General features: G+C 41.1%; 1 protein-coding gene across 1 annotated transcript; it reads right to left on the bottom strand.

Annotated features, from left to right (window-relative positions):
- Nucleotides 1-874: 874 nt before the first annotated feature.
- LOC126285362 (peroxisome assembly protein 12) lies at nucleotides 875-26,066 on the bottom strand. The gene is made up of 6 exons (XM_049984685.1): nucleotides 25,771-26,066; nucleotides 25,585-25,693; nucleotides 24,310-24,727; nucleotides 7,103-7,253; nucleotides 1,587-1,669; nucleotides 875-1,508 (listed from the first exon to the last, which is right to left on the bottom strand). Exons 1-6 carry the CDS (start codon nucleotides 25,888-25,890, stop codon nucleotides 1,403-1,405), a joined length of 987 nt encoding a protein of 328 aa, XP_049840642.1. The 5' UTR covers nucleotides 25,891-26,066; the 3' UTR covers nucleotides 875-1,402.
- Nucleotides 26,067-26,817: the final 751 nt, after the last annotated feature.

Here is a 26,817-nt window from a genome sequence, read left to right on the forward strand (position 1 = left end):
TTCTTTTTCAATGTAAACCTGTTCCATTTTAACAAATTAACATATTTACCAACTTTTGCTGCCAGACAATAATTACAGTCCACACTGAACCTCCGTGAGTAGCTGCACTACAATAATAAATATCCCATACTTATGTAAATAAATCTCCAAAACAAAAAAGTAACAATAGCTTCTTGGAATTTATTTCAACATTAAAGTGTCTACTAATATACTGGGTCTATGAAAAAGAACAGTATCACTCATTCAAGAAATACTGCAAAAAATAGTTGAATGAATATGGCAAACCCTAATCAACTTAACTGATTCCAATGTGAATTTGTTTAACTAATAAGAGCATTCTAAGTAATGACTTAAAATTATGCAAGATCATACTGTTCTCTTCTGAATGGTAGAAGAAATTTGTTTCAAGGTACCAGTCAATTAAAATATAATATGAATATTTTCCTAAAAATATGACAGAAGCGAAAGACATAATCCTCATGTTGTGGCATGGCCCTGCACATGAAAGATATAACTGAAGTGTGGCTTATCCACCACAATGGGAGGAAAGTTTACTACTAAGTTTAGCAGCAACAATACAACCAGAACAGATGTGGTCAAGACTCTGCTGCTGGTATCAGCTTACCTGAATCCATGGTTTTATTCCAGAACTCTTGAATTATCAAACAACAAGCCTTGGATTTGGGCATTTGATAGCAGAGAACAGTTCTTCAATTTCACGTAATATCTCTGCTTCACCAAACATATTAACACTACCCCTAGTAAAACAAAATGTTGATATATAAATGTACTTATACTTCACTAATAAATTCATACCAGCAAACAGAGTAGGCTAAACCCCAGGACTGTTGAGAATGATGTAAACTATAATATGTATTGTGCAACAATAACATTTAATTTCCAAGGCACAACTTACAGTTTTGATTTGTTTACATCTGTGACTGACCATATCACCTGAAGTGTTACACCAATTATTTATAAGAAATTTTGTGTAACTCAATTATAATAGTTTATGTAACCCACCATTAACATGTAATATGTATCTAATTACATATATTTACGATTAACCGCACAATTTGCTTTTAGTTTACACCCCTCCAACTGCTATACCTTTAATTGTTCAGAACTGTTCTGCTATTGCAATACACTATTGACAATTATAAACACTGGAGAACAAATTATAGATTTAAAGCCTTACTGTTGCCTTCACCTCACCTGGAGTAAGACAGTTACAAGGGAGAAATAAATTGCGTGTGGTTCAAAAGTGGTTGTTGAATGTAAAGTCTCAAACGCAATTCTGCTTACATCACGAAATTTTCAGATGATACATACTTCTGCAGAGAATATCTACTATTTTCTGTATTCTCCAGTGGCATGCCCTTTTATATCAACTTACTGACTATCAATATATTCTGACAAAATCCTCATCTGATGCAGGGTAATGAGTTATAGGACATGAATGATTTTCTCGAACATACTCAGCAATGCAGCGATAACAGAAAATGTACCTGGAAAAAAAGGAATTCTCAAAAGTATAGAAAATAAAGCTACAATCTAAATTTCTGGAATGCATAGTATATACCTACCCAGAAACAGGCAAAACAGTTGGTATTTTCCTTTTCTGCAAGCAGAGAGGACAAATATTTTTGTAATCATTTACACCTAGATCCTGAAAATACATGAGAAAATTCTGTATCAGATAATCCCAAAGATAAAGTAAATGAAAGATTCAACAATGTAATGTGTGTGTTTGGAGCTTATGCACACTCAAATGAAGACAGACAGATTGCTTCAGCCACAGCCTCTGTCAGAAAAAGAGAAACACACCCATTCAATCACAAAACCAAGCACACCTCACACACTCATGACCTGGCCCGAGCTACAGGAGGTGTGCTTGCTTTTGTGAGTGAATGGTGTGTATGTTTCTTTTTCCGAAGAAAGCTGTGGCTGCACGCTTTGTGCAAGTGTCTTAATTGTGCCTGTCTGCAACTTAATGCGTCATCTTTAGTTTCCATTGTTAAATGAAAGATTCACTATTTACAACTAAGCTTTGTATCTAAGATATATTTAATTTGTTTAGTTGCATAGATTAAAAAATCTACTCACAAAGCGGTGGAAGAATACACACATAAAAGACAGTTGTAATTGGCAAGCTTTTGGAGCCAGTGGCTCCTCCTTCAGGCAGAAGAGAAGGGGAAGGAAGAGGGATGAAGGAAAAGGACTGGAGAGGTCTAGGAAAATGAGTAGATTTTGGGAAAGTCACCCAGAACCGCGGGTGTGGGGAGACTTACTGTACGGGATGGGAGGGAAAGACTGATTGCTGGGGACTGCATTGGATGAGATTTGAAAACCTGAGAGCTTAAAAGCGGAAGACAGGATAATATGCAGTCAGAGATTACTGCTTGAACATCATGCATGAGTTAATAAAAGTGAAAAGCTAAGTGCATTGTATGTAACCGAGGTGGGAGGGGCAGTGAAAAATAGATGGCTAAGAGAATGAAAGATGTAGAAAACTAAAACGGAGTGAAGCAAAGAGTAGTTACAGTGAAGAAATGCTGAGACAGAAGAAATTAACATAAATTAAGGCCAGGTGCATGGCAAGAACCGTGGACTTCCTGTAATGCTAGTTCCCACCTGCGGAGTTCTGAGAAACTGGTGTCTGGGGGAAGAACGCAGATGGTGCATGTGGCGAAACAGGCGTCACGATTGCCATGTCTTACAGCATGCATATTGTGTATAGTCTGTATACACCATCCGCCTATGCCCATTCACCCTAATTGATAATTTGGTGGTAGTCATGTCAATGTACGAGACCAAAAAATGTTTACATGTGTTGTGGTCTTCAGTCCAGAGACTTGTTTGATGCTACTCTATCCTGAGCAAGCCTCTTAATCTTTGAATAACTACTACAACGTACATCCTTCTGAATCTGCTTAGCGTTTTGTCTCTTGGCCTCCCTCTACGACGTTTACCCTTCACGCTTCCATCCAATACTAAATTGGTGATCCCTTGATGACTCAGACCATGCCCTACCATCCAACCCCTTCTTCTAGTCAATATGTGCCACAAATTCCTCTTCACAATTTTATTCAATACCTCCTCATTAGCTACATGATCTACCTATTTAATCTTCAGCACTACCACATTTTGAAGGCTTCTATTCTCATCTTCTCTACATCATTTATCGTCCATGTTTCACTTCCATACATGGCTACACTCCATACAAACACTTCCCAAAAAGACTTCCTGATGCAAATCTGTACTCTTTATGTTAACAAATTTTTCTTCTTCAGAAACGCTTTCCTTGCCATTGCCAGTCTGCATTTTATATCCTCCCTACTTCGACCATCATCAGTTATTTTGCTCCCCAAATAGCAAAACTAATCTACTACTTTTAGTGTCTCATTCCCTAATCTAATTCCCTCAGCATCACCCAACATGTTTCAACTACATTCTATTATCCTCATTTTGCTTTGGTTGATATTCATCTTATATCCTCCTTTCAAGATACTATCCATTCCGTTCAATTGCTCATCCAAGTCCTTTGCTGTTTCTGACAGAATTACAATGTCATCGGCGAACCTCAAAGTTTTTATTTCTTCTCCATGGATTTTAATTCCTACTCTGAATTTTTCTTTTGTTTCCTTCACTGCTTGCTCAATATACAGATTGAATAACATCAGGGAGAGGCTACAACCCTGTCTCACTCCCTTACCAAGCACTGCTTCCCTTTGATGCCCTCGACTCTTGTAAATGCCATCTGGTTTCTGTACAAATAGCAAATAACCTTTCGCTCCATGTTTTTTTACACCTGCCACCTTCAGAATTTGAAGAGAATATTCCAGTCAACATTGTCAAAAGCTTTCTCTAAGTCTACAAATGCTAGAAATGTAGGTTTACCTACCTTCTAAGAGATGTCATACGGCCAGTATTGCCTCACATGTTCAACATTTGTACGGAATACAAACTGAACTTCCCCGAGGTCGGCTCCTACCAGTTTTTCCATTCATCTCTAAAGAATGTGTGTGAGTATTTTGCAGGTGTGACTTAAAACAGACAGTTCAGTCAACCTGCTTTCTATGAAATTTGAATTATTATACTCTTCTTGAAGTCTGGGGGTAGTTCACTTGTCTCATACATCTTGCTCACCAGATGGAAGAGTTTTGCCATGGCTGGCTCTCCCAAGGCTATCAGTACTTCTAATGGAATGTTGTCTACTCCTTGGGCCTTGTTTCGACTTAAGTATTTCAGTGCACTGTCAAATTCTTCATGCGGTATTCTCCATCTGAGCTCTTGATATTCATACAGGTGGTTCTCTTTTCTCGAAAGGTCTCTCTAATTTACCTGTAGGTAGTATGTATCTTACGTACTGGATATATATCCTTCTACATCCTTACATTTGTCCTCTAGCCATCCCTGCTTTGCCATTTTGCACTTCCTGTTGATCTCGTTTTTGAGACATGTGTATTTCTTTTTGCCTGCTTCATTTACTGCATTTTTATATTTTCTCCTTTTATCAACTATATTTAATATCTCTGCTGTTACCCAAGGATTTCTACTAGCCCTCATCTTTTTACCTACTTGATCTTCTGCTGCCTTCACTATTTCACCTCTTAAAGTTAACCATTCTTCTCCTAATGTGTTCCTTTCCCCTGTTCTTGTCAATCATTCCCTAATTCTCTCTCTGAAACTCTCTACAACCTCAGGTTCTTTCAGTTTACCCAGATTTCAGCTCCATAAATTTCTACGTCCTTGCAGTTTCTTCAGTTTATTCTGGAGTTCATAACCAATAAATTGTGGTCGGAGTCCACATCTGCCCCTGGAAATGTCTTCCTCAGTCTCTGTCTTGCCATTATATAATCTACCCAAGACATTCCAGCGTCTCCAGGCCTCTTCCACCACAACTTTCTTTCATGGTTGTTAAGCCAAGTGTTGGATATGATTAAGTTATGCTCAGTGCAAAATTCTACCAATCTGCTTCTTCATTCCTTACCCCCAGTCCACATTCACCTACTACATTTCCTTCTCTCCCTTTTCCCACTGCCGAATTCCATTCCCCATGACTATTAAATTTTCGTCCCCCTTAACTATATGAACAATTTATTTTATTGCATCATAAATTTCTTCAATCTCTATCTTCTGTAGAGCTAGTTGGTATATAAACTTGTACTACTGTGGCAGGTGTGGGCTTTTTGTATCTTGGATATGATAATGCGTTAACTATGTTGTCCGTAGTAACTACCCTGCATACCCATTTTCTTATTCATCATTAAACTGATTCCTGCATTTCCCCTATTTGAGTTTGTATTTATAAACCTGTATTCACATGACCTGAAGTCCTGTTCCTTCTGCCACCGAACTTCACTAATTCCCACTATATCTAACTTCAACTTGTTCAGTTCCCTTTTTAAATTTTCTAATCTACCAGCCCATGCAAGGGATCTAACATCCCATGCTCCAGTTTGTAGAATGCCAGTTTTGTTTCTCTTGACAATGACATCTTCCTGAGTATTCTCCACCCAAATATTTTACCCAAGATGACTCCATGACCATTTAACCATACAGTAGAGCTGCATGCCCTCGGGAAGAATTACGCCTGTAGTTTACACTTGCTTTCAGTCACTCACAGTACCAATTATCCAGATTGTTGCCTCTGCATCTACTGAAAAGGCTGCTGCCCCTCTTCAGGAACCACACATGTCTCCCCTCTCGACAGATACCCCTCCGTTGTGGTTGCACCTACGGTACGGCCATCTGTATCGCTGAGGCATGCAAGCCTCCGCGCCAATGGCAAGGTCCATGGTTACATAACAATATTTCTACATATGAGTATTGTTCACTGCCCCTCCCTCCCCTGTTACATACAATGCACTTTGCTTTTCACTCTTATTAACTCATGCATGATGTTTAAGCAGTAATCTCTGACTGCATATTATCCTGTCTTTCACCTTTAAGCTCTCAGGTTTTCAAATCTCATCCAATGTACGCCCCAACAATCAGTCTTTCCCTATCATTCTGTATGGTAAGCCTCCCCCAACCCATGGTTCTGTGTAACTTTCCTGAAATCTGTTTTCCTAGACCTCTCCAGTCCCTTTCCTTCATCCCTCTTCCTTTCCCTTCAACCCTTTTCCCTGTAGGAGGAGCCACTGGCTCCGGAATTTTGCCAATTACAACCATGTTTTATGTGTGTGTTACGCTGTCACTTGGTGATTAGATTTTTTATTTAGTCAATAATTGATTGCTTTTGTTGTACATTTAATTTGGATACATAATGTAGATACCAATGGGAGCTGAGAGTACAATCACCTTATTCATAGAAACTTCTTTGTAAGTCCATCCTTTTGGCAGGAGGTCTTTCAGACGATGGCCGTTTACTATTTTGACAAAATAAAACACCTACAGCTGTCCTTATTTTGTCACAATTATTCACAGATTATTTGTGCTCTACACCTAATAGCATGTATTTTGCTACACAACATACAACAAGTGAGAGGCAATAGTCAAAAACGCCCATGTTACTTCAACTTGTGACAGATCAAAACACCATAAATTTAGTTTCTGGGAAAACAAATGAATGTAACAATATTATGAAAACGCAATTTGTGCAGAAAGAAAACTGCTTACATGCTTGAATATTGTTTCTGGGATCCTTACTAAAGATACTTAGCAGGAAATAGAAGAGGTCTAAGAGAAAAACGATTTTTCATTTGTCTGTTTAGTCAGTATCAGAAACACAGTCAACAAACACTGGTGAGACACATTAAAACAAAAATGTGTGTATATAGATCACATCTTTTCGTATCGATTACATTTCATTATCCCTTGATAAGTTTCTCTAGTCAGATATATAATTTCCCTTTACCACACTGTTGCAGAAAACATACCAATAGTTCCACCACGCAGAAGTTAATGTAAAACAGTATCTAATGAGCAATTTACTTTTGTTGTTGTTGTTGCCTGACTGGCAGCACCAGAATATATTCATCACATTACCTACACACTGCCAGCCATGTTTTGTTGACAAGAGATGGAAAACTTGTATTTATTATTGTGTTTGTAAAATTCTTTACTTACATACAGTTACTTTTACTGCTGAACTTACCTGTGGGGTGGAAGGAATGGGTAGAGCTGTAACACTCGCCTGCCTGTGTTCAGAATACCAGACTTGAAGAAACTGGAGGAAAAATGCGAATATTTCAAAGCTGTTACTCAACACACCCCTGAGCAGTTGGAATGTGACTCCTGGCAGAGACCTGGTAGTATCAAAATTACCATTACATGTAAACACAGTAAATGGTTCTGTCATGCACAAACTGGAGTTTCTGCTCAGTATACAAGTGCTATTGACAATTACAGCAGAATAATGTAACTACCTGTATAAAACCATAAGTCTGTAGTAAAGATTAAATCTCAGGCAGCACACAAGTACAATTCTTCACCTAATGCTTTCAGTTTTTCTTAATGTTAATGTAGATATTCCTAAAACACTGCTGCCTTTCCCTACAGTTATTATCTTCTACAGGCCTTATAAAATATGAAGAACTTTTATGTCTTTGATGTCTTTCCTCTCAGTGGATTTGTCTATTTAACACATAGGAGAACTGTACCTTCACTCAATAAATTTCAGTATTGGCAGAGACTCATCCAATGATTGCAGTAAATATTGTTTTGCAAGTGGTGGATGCCATAAGTCATCCAAGAAACCAATACAAAATGCATTCTCTCAGAACTTCCTAGAATATATAGTTTGGAAACCCAAACATTGAAGAAATGTATTACATCTAATGGCAACACACAGACCTCACTTCCTTGAGAATGTAACACTGAAACATGTGGCAGTGACCATGAGCCAATTGTCAAAACAATTATTAACAATGTACAAAACAAGTTAAAACAAGTAGAAAGGTTTACATGTTCTGTAAAAAGATTACAGATTAGATTAGTACTTGTCCCATAAATCATGAATACAACACTTCGTAGTGATGTGGAACATGTCACGTTAATGAAAGGTGTCTATACAAGATATTACATTACACAAAATATTACATGACAATATTTATAATTTTTTTTTGTGGGGTTGGGTAAATTATCCACTTAGTACATCCAAAAATTCATCTAATGAGTAGGAGGAGTTGCCATTAAGAAATTCTTTTAATTTCCTTTTAAATGCTATATGGCTATCTGTCAGTCTTTTGATGCTATTAGGTAAGTAACCAAAGACTTTTGTGGCAGCATAATTTACCCCCTTGTGAGCCAAAGTTAGATTTAACCTTGAGTAGTGAAGATCATCCTTTCTCCTAGTGTTGTAGCCATGAACACTGCTATTACTTTTGAATTTGTTCGGATTGTTAATAACAAATTTCATAAGTGAGTATATATATGGACACAGGCAGACAGTGTTTGTTGGTAATACGGATCACCCTGTGACTACACATGCCTTGGTGCACGGCCAGCACATCTTGGCACCGTGTTACACCATCCGGGTTATCTGGATACTTCCCACCAACACCAACCTATCCGAACTCTGGAGATGGGAACTTGCCCTTCAATATATCCTCTCTTCACGTTATCCACCAGGCCTCAATCTCCGGTAATTTCAAGTTGCCGCCACTCATACCTCACCTGTCATTCAACATCATCTTTGCCTCTGCACTTCCGCCTCGACTGACATCTCTGCCCAAACTCTTTGCCTTTAAATATGTCTGCTTGTCTCTCTCTCTCTCTCTCTCTCTCTCTCTCTCTCTCTATATATATATATATATATATATATATATATATATATATATATATATATATATATATGTGTGTGTGTGTGTGTGTGTGTGTGTGTGTGTGTGCGCGCGCGAGTATATACCTGTCCTTTTTTCCCCCCTAAGATAAGTCTGTCCGCTCCCGGGATTGGAATAACTCTTTACCCTCTCCCTTAAAACCCATATCCTTTCGTCTTTCCCTCTTTCCTGAAGAAGCAACCGTTGGTTGCGAAAGCTAGAAATTTTGTGTGTTATTTTATTGTGCCTGTCTACCGGGGCTTTCCCGCTTGGTAAGTCTTGGATTCTTTGTTTTTAATATATTTTTCCCATGTGGAAGTTTCTTTCTACTTTATATATATATATATATATATATATATAAAACAGAAAGAAACTTCCACATGGGAAAAACATACCAAAAACAAAGATTCCAAGACTTACCAAGCGGGAAAGCGCCGGCAGACAGGCACATGAACAAAACACACAAACACACACACAGAATTACAAGCTTTCGCAACTGGCAGTTGCTTCGTCAGGAAAGAGGGAAGGAGAGGGAAAAATGAAAGGATGTGGGTTTTAAGGGAGAGGGTAAGGAGTCATTCCAATCCCGGGAGCGGAAAGACTTCCCTTAGGGGAAAAAAAGGACAGGTGTACACTCGCACACACACACACATATCCATCCGCACATACACAGACACGAGCAGACATATTTAAAGGCAAAGAGTTAAGGGTAGAGATGTCATTCGAGGCGGAAGTACAGAGGCAAAGAAGTTGTTGAAAGACAGGTGAGGTATGAGCGGCGGCAACTTGAAATTAGCGGAGGTTGAGGCCTGGCGGATATCGAGAAGAGAGGATATACTGAAGGGCGAGTTCCCATCTCCGGAGTTCGGATAGGTTGGTGTTGGTGGGAAGTATCCAGATAACTCGGACGGTGTAACACTGTGCCAAGATGTGCTGGCCGTGCATCAAGGCATGTTTAGCCACAGGGTGATCCTCATTACCAACAAACACTGTCTGCCTGTGTCCATTCATGCGAATGGACAGTTTGTTGCTGGTCATTCCCACATAGAAAGCATCACAGTGCAGGCAGGTCAGTTGGTAAATCACATGGGTGCTTTCACATGTGGCTCTCCCTTTGATCGTGTACACCTTCCGGGTTACAGGACTGGAGTAGGTGGTGGTGGGAGGGTGCATAGGACAGGTTTTGCACCGGGGGCGGTTGCAAGGGTAGGAGCCAGAGGGTAGGGGAGGTGGTTTGGGGATTTCATAGGGATGAACCAAGAGGTTACGAAGGTTAGGTGGACGGCGGAAAGACACTCTTGGTGGAGTGGGGAGGATTTCATGAAGGATGGATCTCATTTCGGGGCAGGATTTTAGGAAGTCGTATCCCTGCTGGAGAGCCACATTCAAGGTCTGATCCAGTCCCGGGAAGTATTCTGTTACAAGTGGGGCACTTTTGGGGTTCTTCTGTGAGAGGTTCTGGGTTTGAGGGGATGAGGAAGTGGCTCTGGTTATCTGCTTCTGTACCAGGTTGGGAGGGTAGTTGCGGGATGCGAAAGCTGTTTTCAGGTTGTTGGTGTAATGGTCGAGGGATTCAGGACTGGAACAGATTCGTTTGCCACGAAGGCCTAGGCTGTAGGGAAGGGACCGTTTGATATGGAATGGGTGGCAGCTGTCATAATGGAGGTACTGTTGCTTGTTGGTGGGTTTGATGTGGACGGATGTGTGCAGCTGGCCATTGGACAGATGGAGGTCAACATCTAGGAAAGTGGCATGGGATTTGGAGTAGGACCAGGTGAATCTGATGGAACCAAAGGAGTTGAGGTTGGAGAGGAAATTCTGGAGTTGTTCTTCACTGTGAGTCCAGATCATGAAGATGTCATCAATAAATCTGTACCAAACTTTGGGTTGGCAGGCTTGGGTAACCAAAAAGGCTTCCTCTAAGCGACCCATAAATAGGTTGGCATACGAGGGGGCCATCCTGGTACCCATGGCTGTTCCCTTTAATTGTTGGTATGTCTGGCCTTCAAAAGTGAAGAAGTTGTGGGTCAGGATGAAGCTGGCTAAGGTGACGAGGAAAGAGGTTTTAGGTAGGGTGGCAGGTGATCGGCGTGAAAGGAAGTGCTCCATTGCAGCGAGGCCCTGGACGTGCGGGATATTTGTGTATAGGGAAGTGGCATCAATGGTTACCAGGATGGTTTCTGGGGGTAACAGACTGGGTACGGATTCCAGGCGTTCGAGAAAGTGGTTGGTGTCTTTGATGAAGGATGGGAGACTGCATGTAATGGGTTGAAGGTGTTGATCTACGTAGGCAGAGATACGTTCTGTGGGGGCTTGGTAACCAGCTACAATGGGGCGGCCAGGATGTTTGGGTTTGTGAATTTTAGGAAGTAGGTAGAAGGTAGGAGTGCGAGGTGACGGTGGGGTGAGGAGTTTGATGGAATCAGGTGAAAGGTTTTGTAGGGGGCCTAAGGTTCTGAGGATTCCTTGAAGCTCCGCCTGGACATCAGGAATGGGATTACTTCGGCAAACTTTGTATGTAGAGTTGTCTGAAAGCTGACGCAATCCCTCAGCCACATACTCCCGGCGATCAAGTACCACAGTCGTGGAACCCTTGTCAGCCGGAAGAATGATGATGGATCGGTCAGCTTTCAGATCACGGATAGCCTGGGATTCGGTATGTTTTTCCCATGTGGAAGTTTCTTTCTGTTTTATTTACATCGTCATTAATTTGAACCCAACAATTACGTTTGTTATTGTCTCTGTTGCATTTCGAAATCTTCTCTATCGTCTGACTTTCTCTTTTCGTTTGTACAAGAAGTTTCACTTTGTATTCATCTTCCATTTTTCCGTAATCTACCATACATTTTATCCTGCCTACTTATACTCAATAATACGTAATTTACTTCCAAACCATAACCTAAAATTTTCAACGCTTTCAACATAGCCGCTGCTATAAAATCCATTGTTCCAAGTTTACAAACATTTCGTGTAAACTTGTGAATACTATTTCACAGCTTCAGTTCCTTTCACCCATTACACAACCATCTCAGTTTTTTTTTTTTCCAACAACTTTCGTTTTATTTCCATTCCCGTTTTTCCCACAAAACCGATCATTTTTTAGCAGCTTCCCACAGGTTTACACGTTATTATTTCTTCATCAAACAATTGTTAGCCTCATTATCATAACCTGCCAGTACATAACCAGTCCTTTGAATACATTTACACACATATTCTTCGAGATTTTATTCGAAAATTTTTTTCGAATTTTATTTTTCCGCAAATTATTTTTTCAAAACTTTTTTCGAAAAAAATTTTTTTTTTCGAAATTTTCTTGAATTTCCCCACCCTTTAACGTGATCTGGAGACAACATAACTACCCAACCTTTGCACCCATTGTTGTTCACCAACCTAAGTTCAGCACATGACCAACATAGCTCATCTCAACCAACACTCTTTCGACTTTTTTCACACCTTTATCTCTCCCTATATAAATCTCTCTTTACTTTCACTTTAACCTCATATTACCCTTTCCACCTACCAATACCATGTCAACCTCACAACATCCCTACAACGACCCCATTAAATTTTATTTACATTCCCTCCGCAAACATGCCTTCACCCTAGCCAGATTACGCTCCCATATTTTATTTACTCAGGCTTGTCTGACATTTGGCATTACTCCCAAAGGCCTCACACTTAAAGTTCCCATCTCTGGCTGCAATCCTTCTTTCCATCAGTCCTTATACCAGTTCCAAACAGCACAATCCATAGCCCTCACCCGCCTAATCCTTCACCTATACATCGACTCGGCCAATGAACACACCCGTCAACTCCTATCCCAAATCAAAGTCCTCAATCTTTCCTCTCCCACATCCACACCGGCTGTACATAGCATCCTCCTACAGGCCAACCGCAAATTAGAACAACATGCCACCCTCCACCTCAAAAAACTATCCAATCTCCTGGTTTCCCACCTCCGGAAAGGCAACTCACTCACCCTCCACAACCTTTCCAACAAACCTCAACCTCCTCTCATTGCACACAGACCCAGTCTCTCCCATCTACTCAATCTCCCACTTCCAGCTCCACTCCCCCCAACACCTCAAAATTCTAGTCAACACAATCTGGAACCACAACACCCCAATTCAGTAGTTAACCTTTCCTCCAAACCCCTCTCCCAATCCGAAACCTCTGTCCTATCCAAAGGCCTCACCTTCAGCCCCACTCCCAGGTTCAACCAAACTGCCCTTGTCAAGGATTTACTGTCCTACACTCGTAGTCTCTGCTGGAAATATCACTTTGCCACGAAGAAAAACAATCCTGATCCCACTCCTAATGATCCAACTCCCCAAGACACTATCCAAATTGAACCCTGCCTGCAACAGTTCCGTCCTCCATCACAGCGGGACCCACCTCCTCTTCCTCAAAATCACCCTCTCCAAACCTTCCAGGAATTTCTCACTTCCAGCCTTGCCTCTCAATCTTTCTTGAAAAACCTTAATCCTACTCCCAACATCACCACAGCCGAATCCCAGGCTATCCGTGATCTGAAAGCTGACCGATCCATCATCATTCTTCCGGCTGACAAGGGTTCCACGACTGTGGTACTTGATCGCCGGGAGTATGTGGCTGAGGGATTGCGTCAGCTTTCAGACAACTCTACATACAAAGTTTGCCGAAGTAATCCCATTCCTGATGTCCAGGCGGAGCTTCAAGGAATCCTCAGAACCTTAGGCCCCCTACAAAACCTTTCACCTGATTCCATCAAACTCCTCACCCCACCGTCACCTCGCACTCCTACCTTCTACCTACTTCCTAAAATTCACAAACCCAAACATCCTGGCCGCCCCATTGTAGCTGGTTACCAAGCCCCCACAGAACGTATCTCTGCCTACGTAGATCAACACCTTCAACCCATTACATGCAGTCTCCCATCCTTCATCAAAGACACCAACCACTTTCTCGAACGCCTGGAATCCGTACCCAGTCTGTTACCCCCAGAAACCATCCTGGTAACCATTGATGCCACTTCCCTATACACAAATATCCCGCACGTCCAGGGCCTCGCTGCAATGGAGCACTTCCTTTCACGCCGATCACCTGCCACCCTACCTAAAACCTCTTTCCTCGTCACCTTAGCCAGCTTCATCCTGACCCACAACTTCTTCACTTTTGAAGGCCAGACATACCAACAATTAAAGGGAACAGCCATGGGTACCAGGATGGCCCCCTCGTATGCCAACCTATTTATGGGTCGCTTAGAGGAAGCCTTTTTGGTTACCCAAGCCTGCCAACCCAAAGTTTGGTACAGATTTATTGATGACATCTTCATGATCTGGACTCACAGTGAAGAACAACTCCAGAATTTCCTCTCCAACCTCAACTCCTTTGGTTCCATCAGATTCACCTGGTCCTACTCCAAATCCCATGCCACTTTCCTAGATGTTGACCTCCATCTGTCCAATGGCCAGCTGCACACATCCGTCCACATCAAACCCACCAACAAGCAACAGTACCTCCATTATGACAGCTGCCACCCATTCCATATCAAACGGTCCCTTCCCTACAGCCTAGGCCTTCGTGGCAAACGAATCTGTTCCAGTCCTGAATCCCTCGACCATTACACCAACAACCTGAAAACAGCTTTCGCATCCCGCAACTACCCTCCCAACCTGGTACAGAAGCAGATAACCAGAGCCACTTCCTCATCCCCTCAAACCCAGAACCTCTCACAGAAGAACCCCAAAAGTGCCCCACTTGTAACAGAATACTTCCCGGGACTGGATCAGACCTTGAATGTGGCTCTCCAGCAGGGATACGACTTCCTAAAATCCTGCCCCGAAATGAGATCCATCCTTCATGAAATCCTCCCCACTCCACCAAGAGTGTCTTTCCGCCGTCCACCTAACCTTCGTAACCTCTTGGTTCATCCCTATGAAATCCCCAAACCACCTCCCCTACCCTCTGGCTCCTACCCTTGCAACCGCCCCCGGTGCAAAACCTGTCCTATGCACCCTCCCACCACCACCTACTCCAGTCCTGTAACCCGGAAGGTGTACACGATCAAAGGGAGAGCCACATGTGAAAGCACCCATGTGATTTACCAACTGACCTGCCTGCACTGTGATGCTTTCTATGTGGGAATGACCAGCAACAAACTGTCCATTCGCATGAATGGACACAGGCAGACAGTGTTTGTTGGTAATGAGGATCACCCTGTGGCTAAACATGCCTTGATGCACGGCCAGCACATCTTGGCACAGTGTTACACCGTCCGAGTTATCTGGATACTTCCCACCAACACCAACCTATCCGAACTCCGGAGATGGGAACTCGCCCTTCAGTATATCCTCTCTTCTCGATATCCGCCAGGCCTCAACCTCCGCTAATTTCAAGTTGCCGCCGCTCATACCTCACCTGTCTTTCAACAACTTCTTTGCCTCTGTACTTCCGCCTCGAATGACATCTCTACCCTTAACTCTTTGCCTTTAAATATGTCTGCTCGTGTCTGTGTATGTGCGGATGGATATGTGTGTGTGTGTGCGAGTGTACACCTGTCCTTTTTTTCCCCTAAGGGAAGTCTTTCCGCTCCCGGGATTGGAATGACTCCTTACCCTCTCCCTTAAAACCCACATCCTTTCATTTTTCCCTCTCCTTCCCTCTTTCCTGACGAAGCAACTGCCAGTTGCGAAAGCTTATATATATATATATATATATATATTAAAAACAAAGATTCCAAGACTTACCAAGCGGGAAAGCGCCGGCAGACAGGCACATGAACAAAACACACAAACACACACACAGAATTACGAGCTTTCGCAACTGGCAGTTGCTTCGTCAGGAAAGAGGGAAGGAGAGGGAAAAATGAAAGGATGTGGGTTTTAAGGGAGACGGTAAGGAATCATTCCAATCCCGGGAGCGGAAAGACTTCCCTTAGGGGAAAAAAAGGACAGGTGTACACGCGCGCGCGCCCGCGCCCGCCCACACACACACACACACACACACACACACACACACACACACACACACACACACACACACACAGCATGCGTATGTGCGGATGGGTGTGTGTGTGTGTGTGTGTGTGTGTGTGTGCGAGTGTACACCTGTCCTTTTTTTCCCCCTAAGGGAAGTCTTTCCGCTCCCGGGATTGGAAGGACTCCTTACCCTCTCCCTTAAAACCCACATCCTTTCATTTTTCCCTCTCCTTCCCTCTTTCCTGACGAAGCAACTGCCAGTTGCGAAAGCTCGTAATTCTGTGTGTGTGTTTGTGTGTTTTGTTCATGTGCCTGTCTGCCGGCGCTTTCCCGCTTGGTAAGTCTTGGAATCTTTGTTTTTAATATATTTTTCCCATGTGGAAGTTTCTTTCTCTTTTATATATATATTGTGAGGCTACAGTGAAGACCTCCAGCTCTTTAAATAAGTGTCTGCAGGATGATCTTGGATGAGCTCCAGCAATTATTCTGATTACACGTTTTTGTGCAATGAACACACTATTACTCAATGATGAGTTACTCCAGAATATGATGCCATACGAAAGCAAAGAATGAAAATAGTTGTGGTAAGCTAATTTACTCAGATGTATATTGCCAAAATTTGCAATGACCCTAATAGCATAAGTAGCTGAACTCCAACGTTTCAGCAGATCCTCAGTGGGTTTTTTCCAGTTCAACCCCTCATCAATGGATACACCTAGAAATTTTGAATATTCTACCTTAGCTACCGATTTCTGATCGAAGTCTATATTTATTAATGGGGTCATTCCATTTACTGTGTGGAACTGTATATACTGTGTTTTTGTCAAAGTTTAATGAGAGCCCATTTTCAGAGAACCACTTAATCATTTTCTGAAAAACATCGTTTAGAATGTCACCAGTTAATTCTTGTCTGTTAGGTGTGATAGCTATACTTGTATGATCGGCAAAAAGTACAGCTTTGCATCTTCGTGAATATAGAATGGCAAATCATTAATATATATTAAGAACAGCTGAGGACCCAAGACCAAACCTTGCAGCACCCCATTCTTGATTGTTCCGCAGTTTGAGAAATCACCAGTTTTTTTTTCCGTATTATGTGGACTGCTTATTGCAACTTTCTGCACTCTTCCAGCTAAGTATGATTTAAAACCATTTGAGTGCTGTCCCATTCATACCATAGTACTAGAGCTTATCTTGAAGTATTCCATGATTTACACAATCAAAAGTCTTTGAGAGATGATAAAAAAAAAATCCCAACGGGTGACTTCCGGTTACTCAGAGCATTTAATATTTCATTAGTGCAAGTATTTATAGCATTTTCCATTGAAAATGCCCTTCTGGAAACCAAACTCACATTTTGTTAAAATTTTATTTTTACGTAGGTGTGAAGCTACTCTACAATACATTACTTTTTCAAGAATTTTGGATAAGGCAGGCAGAAGAGAGATTGGGCAGTAGTTCTTGACATCAGACGTATCACCTTTTATATGCAGTGGTTTAACAATGGCATACTTCAGTCTATCTGGAAAAATACCCTGCTTCAGAGAGCTATTACATATGTGACTAAGAATCCCACTTATTTCTTGGGAACAAGCTTTTATTATCCTGCTGGAAATGCCATCAACTCCATGTGAGCTTTTATTCTTGAGAGAGTTTATTATCTTCCTAATTTCAGAAGGAGAGGTGGGTGGAATTTCAATTGTATCAAATGGTGTGGGTAAGGCCTCTCCCATTAACTGCCTTGCTTCTTCTAATGAACATTTAGATCCTATTTTCTCTACAACATTTAAAAAATGATTATTCAAAATGTTTTCGACTTCTGGCTGCTTGTTCACCAAGTTTCCATTCGCTTTGATGGTGATGCCGTCATCCTGTACTCTTTGGTTGCCCTGTCTCCCTTCTAATAATATTCCGAATTGTTTCCATTTTGTTATCAGAGGTATTAATCTCAGACATGACACACCATCTTCTGGACTTTTTAATAACCATTCTTAATGTAGCATATCAGTTTTTATAATATTTGGCTGTTTCTGGGTCATTACTCTTTCTAGTTGTTAGACACAGTTCCCTTTTGTGATTACAAGATAGTTTTATTCCTTTAGTAAGCCAAGGTTTTTTGCATGGTTTCTTATAATTAGATTTAACTAACAGAAGTGCTATATTTGTGAAACCAAACTTAGACGTATGCTCCTGTGCTCTGACCTGCGAAGAAAATACAGAAATTTTAACTATTGAGCTACATTCATGTACTGTAACATCCGTGTACAAACCACCCAGTGCGAGGTTCAAATTTACGGAGCCTGGAAATTTCCATTCAAAAAACATTAAAGTTGTACTAGGAGATTTTAACTGTCACCGCCTCGCATGGGGTTATAAAGAGACAAATGACAATGGCGAGATGCTGGAGATCTGGGCTGACCCGGCTAAACTGAAATTGATACATGACCCAAAGTTGCCTGCATCACTTAACAGCGGAAGATGGAAACGAGGATATAATCCAGATAACATCTTTGTCTCCAAAAAGATATCCCTGCAAACTGTAAAGCAAATTGAGGACCCAATTCCACGATCGCAACACAGAGCAATAACTTGCTGCATTACTGCAGTAATCAAATCAGGTGTAATGCCCTTCAAGAGACGCTTCAACTTCAAAAAAGCTCATTGGGAACTTTTCACAGAGGACCTTGATATGGAAATCTAGGAAATGAAACCAGAGATACAATCATATGAAACTTTTATAGACCTTGTCAAAAAAAGCTCTCGACGGCACATACCTAGAGGGTGCCGCACCCAGTATATCGCTGGACTCAATGGTAGCAGCAAGGAAGCTCTGAAAAAGTATGAAGAACTGTACAATAAGGACCCCTTCTCAGAGGAAACGATCCAGGCAGGTGAGTTACTGATGTCTGGTATCTCTGAAGCGAGAAAGGAAAAGTGGTGTAACCTCCTACAAGAGACGGACATGAAGCATAGCAGTAGGAAGGCATGGAAACTGGCCAAAAGTCTCAACAACAACCCAACAGAACCACAACCAAATTACAGTGAAGTTACACCTGATCAGATAGCTTACAAACTACTCATGAACAGAAAAACTGAAAGGAAGATCAGGAATGGCAAAATTAAAAGAAAATTGAACGAGGAGATTAGCTTCCTAGCTTGCCTGTTCTTCATTCAGAACCTACAAGATGCCATCAACGATTTTAAAAACAATAAGGCCACTGGCCTCAACGACCTGAGATCTGGTCAAATTAAACATTTTGGACCGGGAGTACAAGCATGGATCGTAGAGCTAATGAATAACTGTATTACAACAATGCAAATTCCTAAACTGTGGAGGAAAGCTCGGGTTATTGCGTTACTAAAACCAGGGAAAGACCCGCTTTGTCATTTATTTAAAGTGCTGGAGCGAATGATCCTCGAACGCATAGCTGACTATGTGGACAAAGCCCTCATTAACGAACTAGCTGGATTTCGACCAGGAAAATCGTGCTGTGGCCAAATCCTTAATCTCACACAGTACATCGAAGATGGCTATCAGAGAGGAGAAGTAACTGGGGTCGCATTCCTGGATCTCAGTGCTGCATATGACACAGTTAACCACAAGTTGCTTACCCAGAAAGTGTATAATGTCACTAAGGACTACACCCTTTCTATGTTCATGTAATGCATGCTACAGAACAGACGCTACTATGTAACCTTACAATCTAAAAACAGCAGGACTTGGACCACCTACTGATTTGCCCAGATATGTCTATAACGTGCACTAAAGACGATATCTTGAAAGTCAGTGACAAAGCAAACTACGTTGCTAACTACTGGGAAGGGAAGATATAATTGGTGCATCCGGATACGGAAGAAGAAAATTAGATTTAACAGCTTTCTTCGGGAAACAGTTTTCAAATTCTCTTACAAGTGTATCATGAAATAAGTTATATTTTAAAATTAGCATCAGGTTCCATGTACACCTCATCCCAGTCTAACTGCTCAAGATTTTCTCTGAAATTTCTAATTGTTGAGTCATTAATTGAATGCACAACTTTGGAGGGTAGTTTTGAATTACTGAATGGAGCTATGTCATATACTGTAACTAGCTGAGCATCACGATCAGAAAGCCCTTCTCAACAGGACAAGAATTTATGTTTTTAAACCTATCTTTGTCTATAAAAGTGTTATCTATCAATGTGCTGCTGTCCTTTACTACCCGAGTAGGAAAATTAATGATAGATGTCAAATTGAAAGACCCGAGCAAGACTTCCAGGTCATTCTTCCTATTACACTCTTTCAGTGAATCAACACTGAAGTCCCCACAAATAATAATTTGCTTTCCCCTATCTGACAGAGAACACAAGAAGGCATCCAAGTTTTCCAGGAATAAATGAAAGTTTCCTGAAGGAGACCTATATACTGTTACATACTGTTACAATTATAAAAGAGCCCTCCTTCAGTTTAAGCTGAGAGGCACATGCTTCTACATGTTGCTCTAGACAAAACTTTTTTGTATCTAAGCTTTCTACAGAGTGATAACGTTTGACATATATGGCAACTCCTCCTCCCACCTTATTCTCTCTACTCATATGTGCAGCTAGTTTATAACCACTGATATTTACCTTTTCCATATCAGACACAATGTGATGCTCAGACAGGCATAGTATATCTATTACATTATCAGATGTCACTAAAGAAACCAGGAGCTCATGTACTTTATTCTTCAATCCTGGAGTATTTTGGTGAAAAATGGTAACACATTATTTTTTACTTTACTTTTGTAAGAATCTACTTTTTTCATTAATTCCACCAATATTTTGGTTAAATATGGTAACATTATTATTTACTTTCCTGTTGTGAGAATTTTGTGAGTTTTGGACCTTTTCAGCACCTGCCTATTTCTCATTGGACACTGATATTAGTCTAAAAAAGAGGCACATCCATGAGTACTAGTGTCCTCCCTTATGGATTTCGCTAACAACCCTGCCAGTTTACCCTTCCTTTTCCTATTGAGGTTCATTTAATAAATGAAGAGACGGTTTCATACTGAGAAAGATTTCGGGACCTTTAGCTGTGGGCATAAGCTTGTAGAGGAACTGTGGCCAAAGTTCAGAGAAATAGTTGATCGAGCAGTGGGTAGGTATGTACCCACGATAACACTTTGTGATGGGGAAGGGCCCTCCACGATATACAGTCTGTGCACAACACGTGCGAAACAAAGTACAAGGTTAAAGAAAGCTGCTAAATGAAGCACATTTGGCAACAGTAGGGCAATGTGTAAGGCCTTCCATGAGTACTGTAGCAGATTCTTATCTAGAGACCTCTCATAAAACACAAAGAAATTCTAATTGTATATAAAGGCTATTAGTGGTGCCAAAGTCAGTGTCCAGGCAGTCACCGACAATACAGGTACTGAAACAGACTAGTAAAGGGGCAGCAGAAGTGCCAAACTTCATTTGCAAATATTCCCCTACCTATCTACACACCCAAAATCACATCTACATTCTGCAAGCAACCTGACAATATGATCTTCACTTAGTGAGACATATATGGTAGGAAGTAATATGGACCCGGGATGTGCTCTTAGAATTTCAATGGTAAACCTGCCCGTGATGCATAACGCTTCTCTTGTAGTGCCTACGACTGGAGTTGAGCATCACTAACAATCTTGCACCAACTAAATGATCCTGCAGTGAAACACCACTACATATTCACTGGGTCTCATCTGTCCTCTTTTGTTAATCTAACGCAGTAAGGATCTCAGGGTCATGAACAGTACTGAAAGATTGTTTGAACAAGTGTTTTGAAAGCCAGTTCGTTTGTGGATCAGTCACAATTCCTTAACATTTGCCACTAATAGTCTACTGGTAAAGATGCAGCAAGCACTGTTAGACGGCTTGTGTGGTGCAGGCATTCACCACCCAAAAACTGGAACACAGATGGCACTGCATGCTAGCGTCACCGCCTGACCACAGGAACTGTGTACCGTGTGGAATAATGGATAATTCTGTGGCACAGAAGACCTGACACACTGGAAACCCAATGTGTAAGATTTAGATGAACAAACTTGGCTCAGCAAAAGTCAGACACTTTAAGACATAAAAAATCAACCTTTGCAGACAAAATATCTATCAATAGAATAAGATATCTTGGCATAATTAGGCATGCTACCCACCTCCTCCTCCACACACAGATGCCACAATCGGCAAAGTAAAGATAAAGAGCAGAGAATTTCGGCTCGTAAAAGCATCAATAAAAGGAGCACCCATACACATACTCATCCGTATAGCACATATGAAATATTTAAATGGTGAGTATAGAGTACACTATGACAGTATAGTGGACTGCTACTACAAGAATGGACAGAACACTAGGAAGGGAGAGAAATACTCAGGACTGTGACAAGCGGCACTATTCAACACACACAAGAACTCTATACGAAACAATATAAATAAATAAGTACAAGCTTTCTAAAATCAACAGTCATAATAGGATGCAATAGATTGTGAAGAAAAACTGACCTGCTACATGAAACTATCAGAAATTTCAACTAATAGTGGTATCAACAAACCTACTCATTGAATATGATAATCCTATGTGTTGATATTACAATGACAAGGACAGTACAGTTACTAGCTACCTACTAGGACACTAAGATCAAGTAAATGTTGGAAGATAGAGGTATCAATACAGATGTACTAGATTAAGACTACAAATAATGGAAGTGGCCTTGTTTTGCCCTAAAGCTATAAGTTTAGCAGTCTTTCCTTTGTGTGTGTCTGACTCAGTGCCTCCTCTACGTCAAACAATGGAAAATCTAGAATGGAATGCAACAATATTATGAGAAGGGTAGTTACTACTCATCATATGGCGGAGGTACTGAGTTGCACATATGCACAACCCAGAAAGACTGTCACAAAATAAGCATTCGGCGAACGAGACCTTTGTGAAAAATCAACACACACACACACACACACACACACACACACACACACACACACACACACACAGAGTCTCTGGCTGCTGAGGTCAGACTGCAAGCACCTGTGCATGATGGGGGATGGTTACGGGAATGTAGGATATACCACAGGAAGAGTTCCCACGCACCATTCAGGAAAGCTGGTGTTGCCAGAAGGATCCAGATGGCACAGGCTGGGACTGCTTCATTTAAGAGCCTTTAAGGTACCAGCAAGCATTATGAAATCTCTATGAATATAGACCACTAACCTTTTCAAGAATCTCCTCCTTCCTCTATCACTACAAACACATTCTGATTTACGACTGCTCGGGCTCCATTATTAAACGTAATTTCATTATTAGGAGGACTTGTCTCCTCCATTCGTCTGAGTGAGTGGATGAAAGTACTGCCCAGGCTAGGAATTTTGAGGGTCCCATCTCTGTCCCACCAGCAGCTAGATAAATACAAGTCCACTCGAATACAGGCCCACCTGTCTGAGTAAGTCATACAGCTGAGGTGTGTCAGGTCCGCAGAGGTTGTGCGATAATGATTGATCCACCTCCACAGCAGCATCCCTAAAGGCAGAGGTTTCTTTTAGAGCTTTGTACTGTCCTTGCGAGTCAGGAGATTAATCCTAGATCCCTGTGACACACAACATTTCACCATTACGGCCCACGACGGCTGACAATGGTTGCTGAAGTGCGCCCAGAGGTTACAGTGACAGAAGACTAGTGGTGTTTGCCAGTCCACATCTGGGGTGACCAAGCCCATATCCAGTAAACGAATGCTGAGCCCCTGAGGATTTCATTCAGACAGCCAAGTAGCTCTGAACACTATCAACTCCGCAACAAGATCAAAGATCATTGCAGAATGCCATGTAACTCATGTGAAGCTAGTGGAAAGCAACAGCATGAACCTGTGGGTTCCTGGTCAAAAAGAAACTGGTGATAAAAAAATAAACTGACAGGTTATCCAGGACAGAGGTAATGACTGTATTTGTTGGAGCAGAACCTGCCTTTATTGTAACTAAGTTGATGTTACTAGGTGGATCATGAGACAGCACAGAGAATATTAGACAAAAACGAACATATGGCAAGTAAATGATGCTAAAACCATGTATTCAGAGACGTTCTGCAACCACGGACTTGAGGCAGATGAAGTCACGGTAGGTTTAATGACTGGAGATGAGAACTTCAGGAAACATTTGCATACTTTGGGGATAGAGAAAGCTTGACTCATTAACTGAAATTGTGGCTAACTGAGTCCTAGTAAATGGACTCCTACTAATCTGTAAGCATACTGGTGGGCTTTCCTGAAATGACAAGGAAGAATGCCACAGGTCTGGGTCTGAGCGCTAGGGGACTTAACATCTGAGGTCATCAGTCCCCTAGAACTTAGAACCACACACATCCATGCCCAAGGCGGGTTTAAACCTGTGACCGTAGCAGTCGCGCGGTTCCGGACTGCAGCGCCTAGAACCGCTCGGCCACCGCGGCCGGCTTAACTGTTAAAACAAGTCATTTAATCTTTAACTATACACTACATATAAATATAGCAAGTTTATCACTTATTAAGTACCATTAGATACATGCTTTGGTGACAGTAACTTTTTGCTTTTTTACAAGTTGCAAAATATTACCTGAAATCGCGGGAGGTGACACAGTTCTTAAGAGAGCTCCACGGAATGCCTTCAGATTCCTGATCAGTGTAAATGAGTGAAATGCCTATGATGCGAAGAAGAGGAGAGTGATACAAAGATTTACCACTCATGTACATAAAATACTGCATGAGCACCAAACTTTCCCAAACAGCATGAAATATGCTGTGCAGCATTATCACAAAAGATCGGGTCCCTTTAGGATAGCTCTTTTGTTCTGGTATGCCATCTGCCTCTTCAAGTTTATATTTTACAGCAAGATTTTCGAGCTTTCTTCTTAGATAAGGAAGCACACAGAGGCAGATTAATGATAGTTGTAGTTTCCTCCTTGGTAGCTTTGAATCAGTGGAATGGCTCACTGACCTTTGCAGGCCATAAAATGCTTCTGAAAATGAACTGCCTGAAAAGAAAAAAGAACTTAAGATGCAATAGGAAATCAACCAACATTCAAAAATTGTAATCACATTTATCCACCATGCAGAATGGACATCTCCAACTACATAACAATGCACTGGCCAAATCTGGTTTAACTAAACTATGGTGGTCTTCAACTTGTGTGTTTTCAAAGTGCACAAAATACAAGAAGAAAACAGCACACTGAAACCGTACATCATTTAGGCTATCATGCGATCAACATGAGCAGATATAAAAACAAAGTTAAAAAGAAGGAAGAGAAGGGATATTAATATGACACAGATATTGGACATAGTGACATTTGACACTGATTACTGCCCTGTAGGAAAGAAACCTGTGGTCAACATTAACCAAGAGATGATTTACACAGAAATGTAAAACAGTTATCCTACCAAAACAAAGTTTATTATGTCCAGATTCCGCACTTTTCATTTCAGATTAAACATGTCTGGCTACATGAGCAAGTTCTCAGCTTGGAGGAAGGAAAAGGTATACTAAAACCACTGACATTGTGTGGGGTGAAGCAGTGAGATGCTCAAGCAAATCTTTAGCTTTTACACAACATACTATAGCAAGTGAACATTAAATGGACAGCTTTTAGGAACAAGATCTACACGCCAGACACCAAACATTGTCACTATCTCAGAAAAGATCTAACTAAACGAGGAATATGTGTAACAGCAATATTGATACAGATACTTGCCATACTGAAGGAACTGGGCTTGAGTGTGGTAGTGGACTCCCGAAGCCCGATGTCAAAATTAGGCCCTGTCTGTCCATAAAATAACTTTATAGTTCACGTTAATGGGCATATAAGCCCTGCTTCTGTATTACTCAAGTTACCTTTGGTGCGTAAATATTGTCGCTGAAGGAGAAACTCAGCTACGAGGTATAGTTCTTCGAACCATCTGACCAAGAAACCGTATTTTCCGGGGTTCGATTCTGCTAGCACCTGTAAATAAATAGCGTTCGAAATTACCAGTTATAAAAAGGTCTCGCACCACTGAAATATGCATGTTACTAACTCACCTCGCATAACTTTTTGACAGCGGGATGAACTGTCTTAGCGAGGGACTCCTGGGCTATTAATTCAAATATTGACGGCCTCGTTAAAACACTCGACGTCAAATGAGCTCCTTTTTCTGCCATTTCTTTCAAGCATTATCTGCGTATCGATAAATTGTAACTATATTCTCACAAACACTTCCCCCCTCTCTTTCTCTCTCTCCTGTACACCTGTAAGTGTACGTGCAGACTACGTTGTAAACATTACCAAAGCCAAATATAAACAAAGATACGTTCCCCAAGTCTACTTGTGTCTGGGGACAGCAAACCTTGGTGCCAATCGGGTGAGCCAAAATTTGCCCACTGCAACATATCGCGTTAATAAAAAAAAACATATCAGCATATGGCACAAAATACAGGGATGATAATCGAAATTTTTGTAACGAATTTTAATGTTGCTAATCCAGAAAATGATGGGAAGAACAATGTTGCCTGGATTTCTTCTAGTCTCACACAAAATATCTGGCTTCTCATATCTGTAACTTATACCAAATTTCATCAAAAACGAAAGTGACGAAATAAAAATAGTGTACATTTATTTGAAAGTTCTGATATAGAATGTCTCATTTGCTGTATGTGTAGTTTAAAATCTCATTTCGGAGACATTTATAAGATAAAAAATTGTATTGAACAAACATAGTGCCACGTACTTAGTCATGGTCCTCGTCATAAAAAAATGTGCTCTAACAGTTTGCTTCACTTTTTTAAACTCATTATCATTAGCAGTGACAGTTTCCTTTGCTTTTTATTTATCAAGGGAAACACTACTCGCATTCAGACACCACAGGCAAGTTTTATTCAAAACTCACATCGTTATACAGCACTAAACTAATCTTCATGAATAATAACAATGAATTTCTGCAACACAGTTTGCACCTTACTTGCAATTTCTTCATCCGAAACATCTTATGCAAGAAAATTTCCTAGGTCAGTACTAAGGTGTAAAATATAATTACAAGTATTTGTGTCATTGGCAAATTCAGTGTACTGGGAGAAATGTTACATAAAAAT

The sequence above is a fragment of the Schistocerca gregaria genome, chromosome 8, assembly GCF_023897955.1.
Source record: "Schistocerca gregaria isolate iqSchGreg1 chromosome 8, iqSchGreg1.2, whole genome shotgun sequence".
NCBI classification, from domain to species: Eukaryota; Metazoa; Arthropoda; class Insecta; order Orthoptera; family Acrididae; genus Schistocerca; species Schistocerca gregaria.

Bases quoted from the DNA above. Each gene is read 5' to 3' on its own strand.
- LOC126285362 (XM_049984685.1), bottom strand. From the start codon at position 25,890: ATGGCAGAAAAAGGAGCTCATTTGACGTCGAGTGTTTTAACGAGGCCG. The intron at 24,728-25,584 runs GTAACTTGAGTA...TTTTCTTTTCAG, and splicing joins ACAATATTTACGCACCAAAG to GCAGTTCATTTTCAGAAGCA. The intron at 1,509-1,586 runs GTAGGTATATAC...CTTTTTTTCCAG, and splicing joins ACTGTTTTGCCTGTTTCTGG to GTACATTTTCTGTTATCGCT.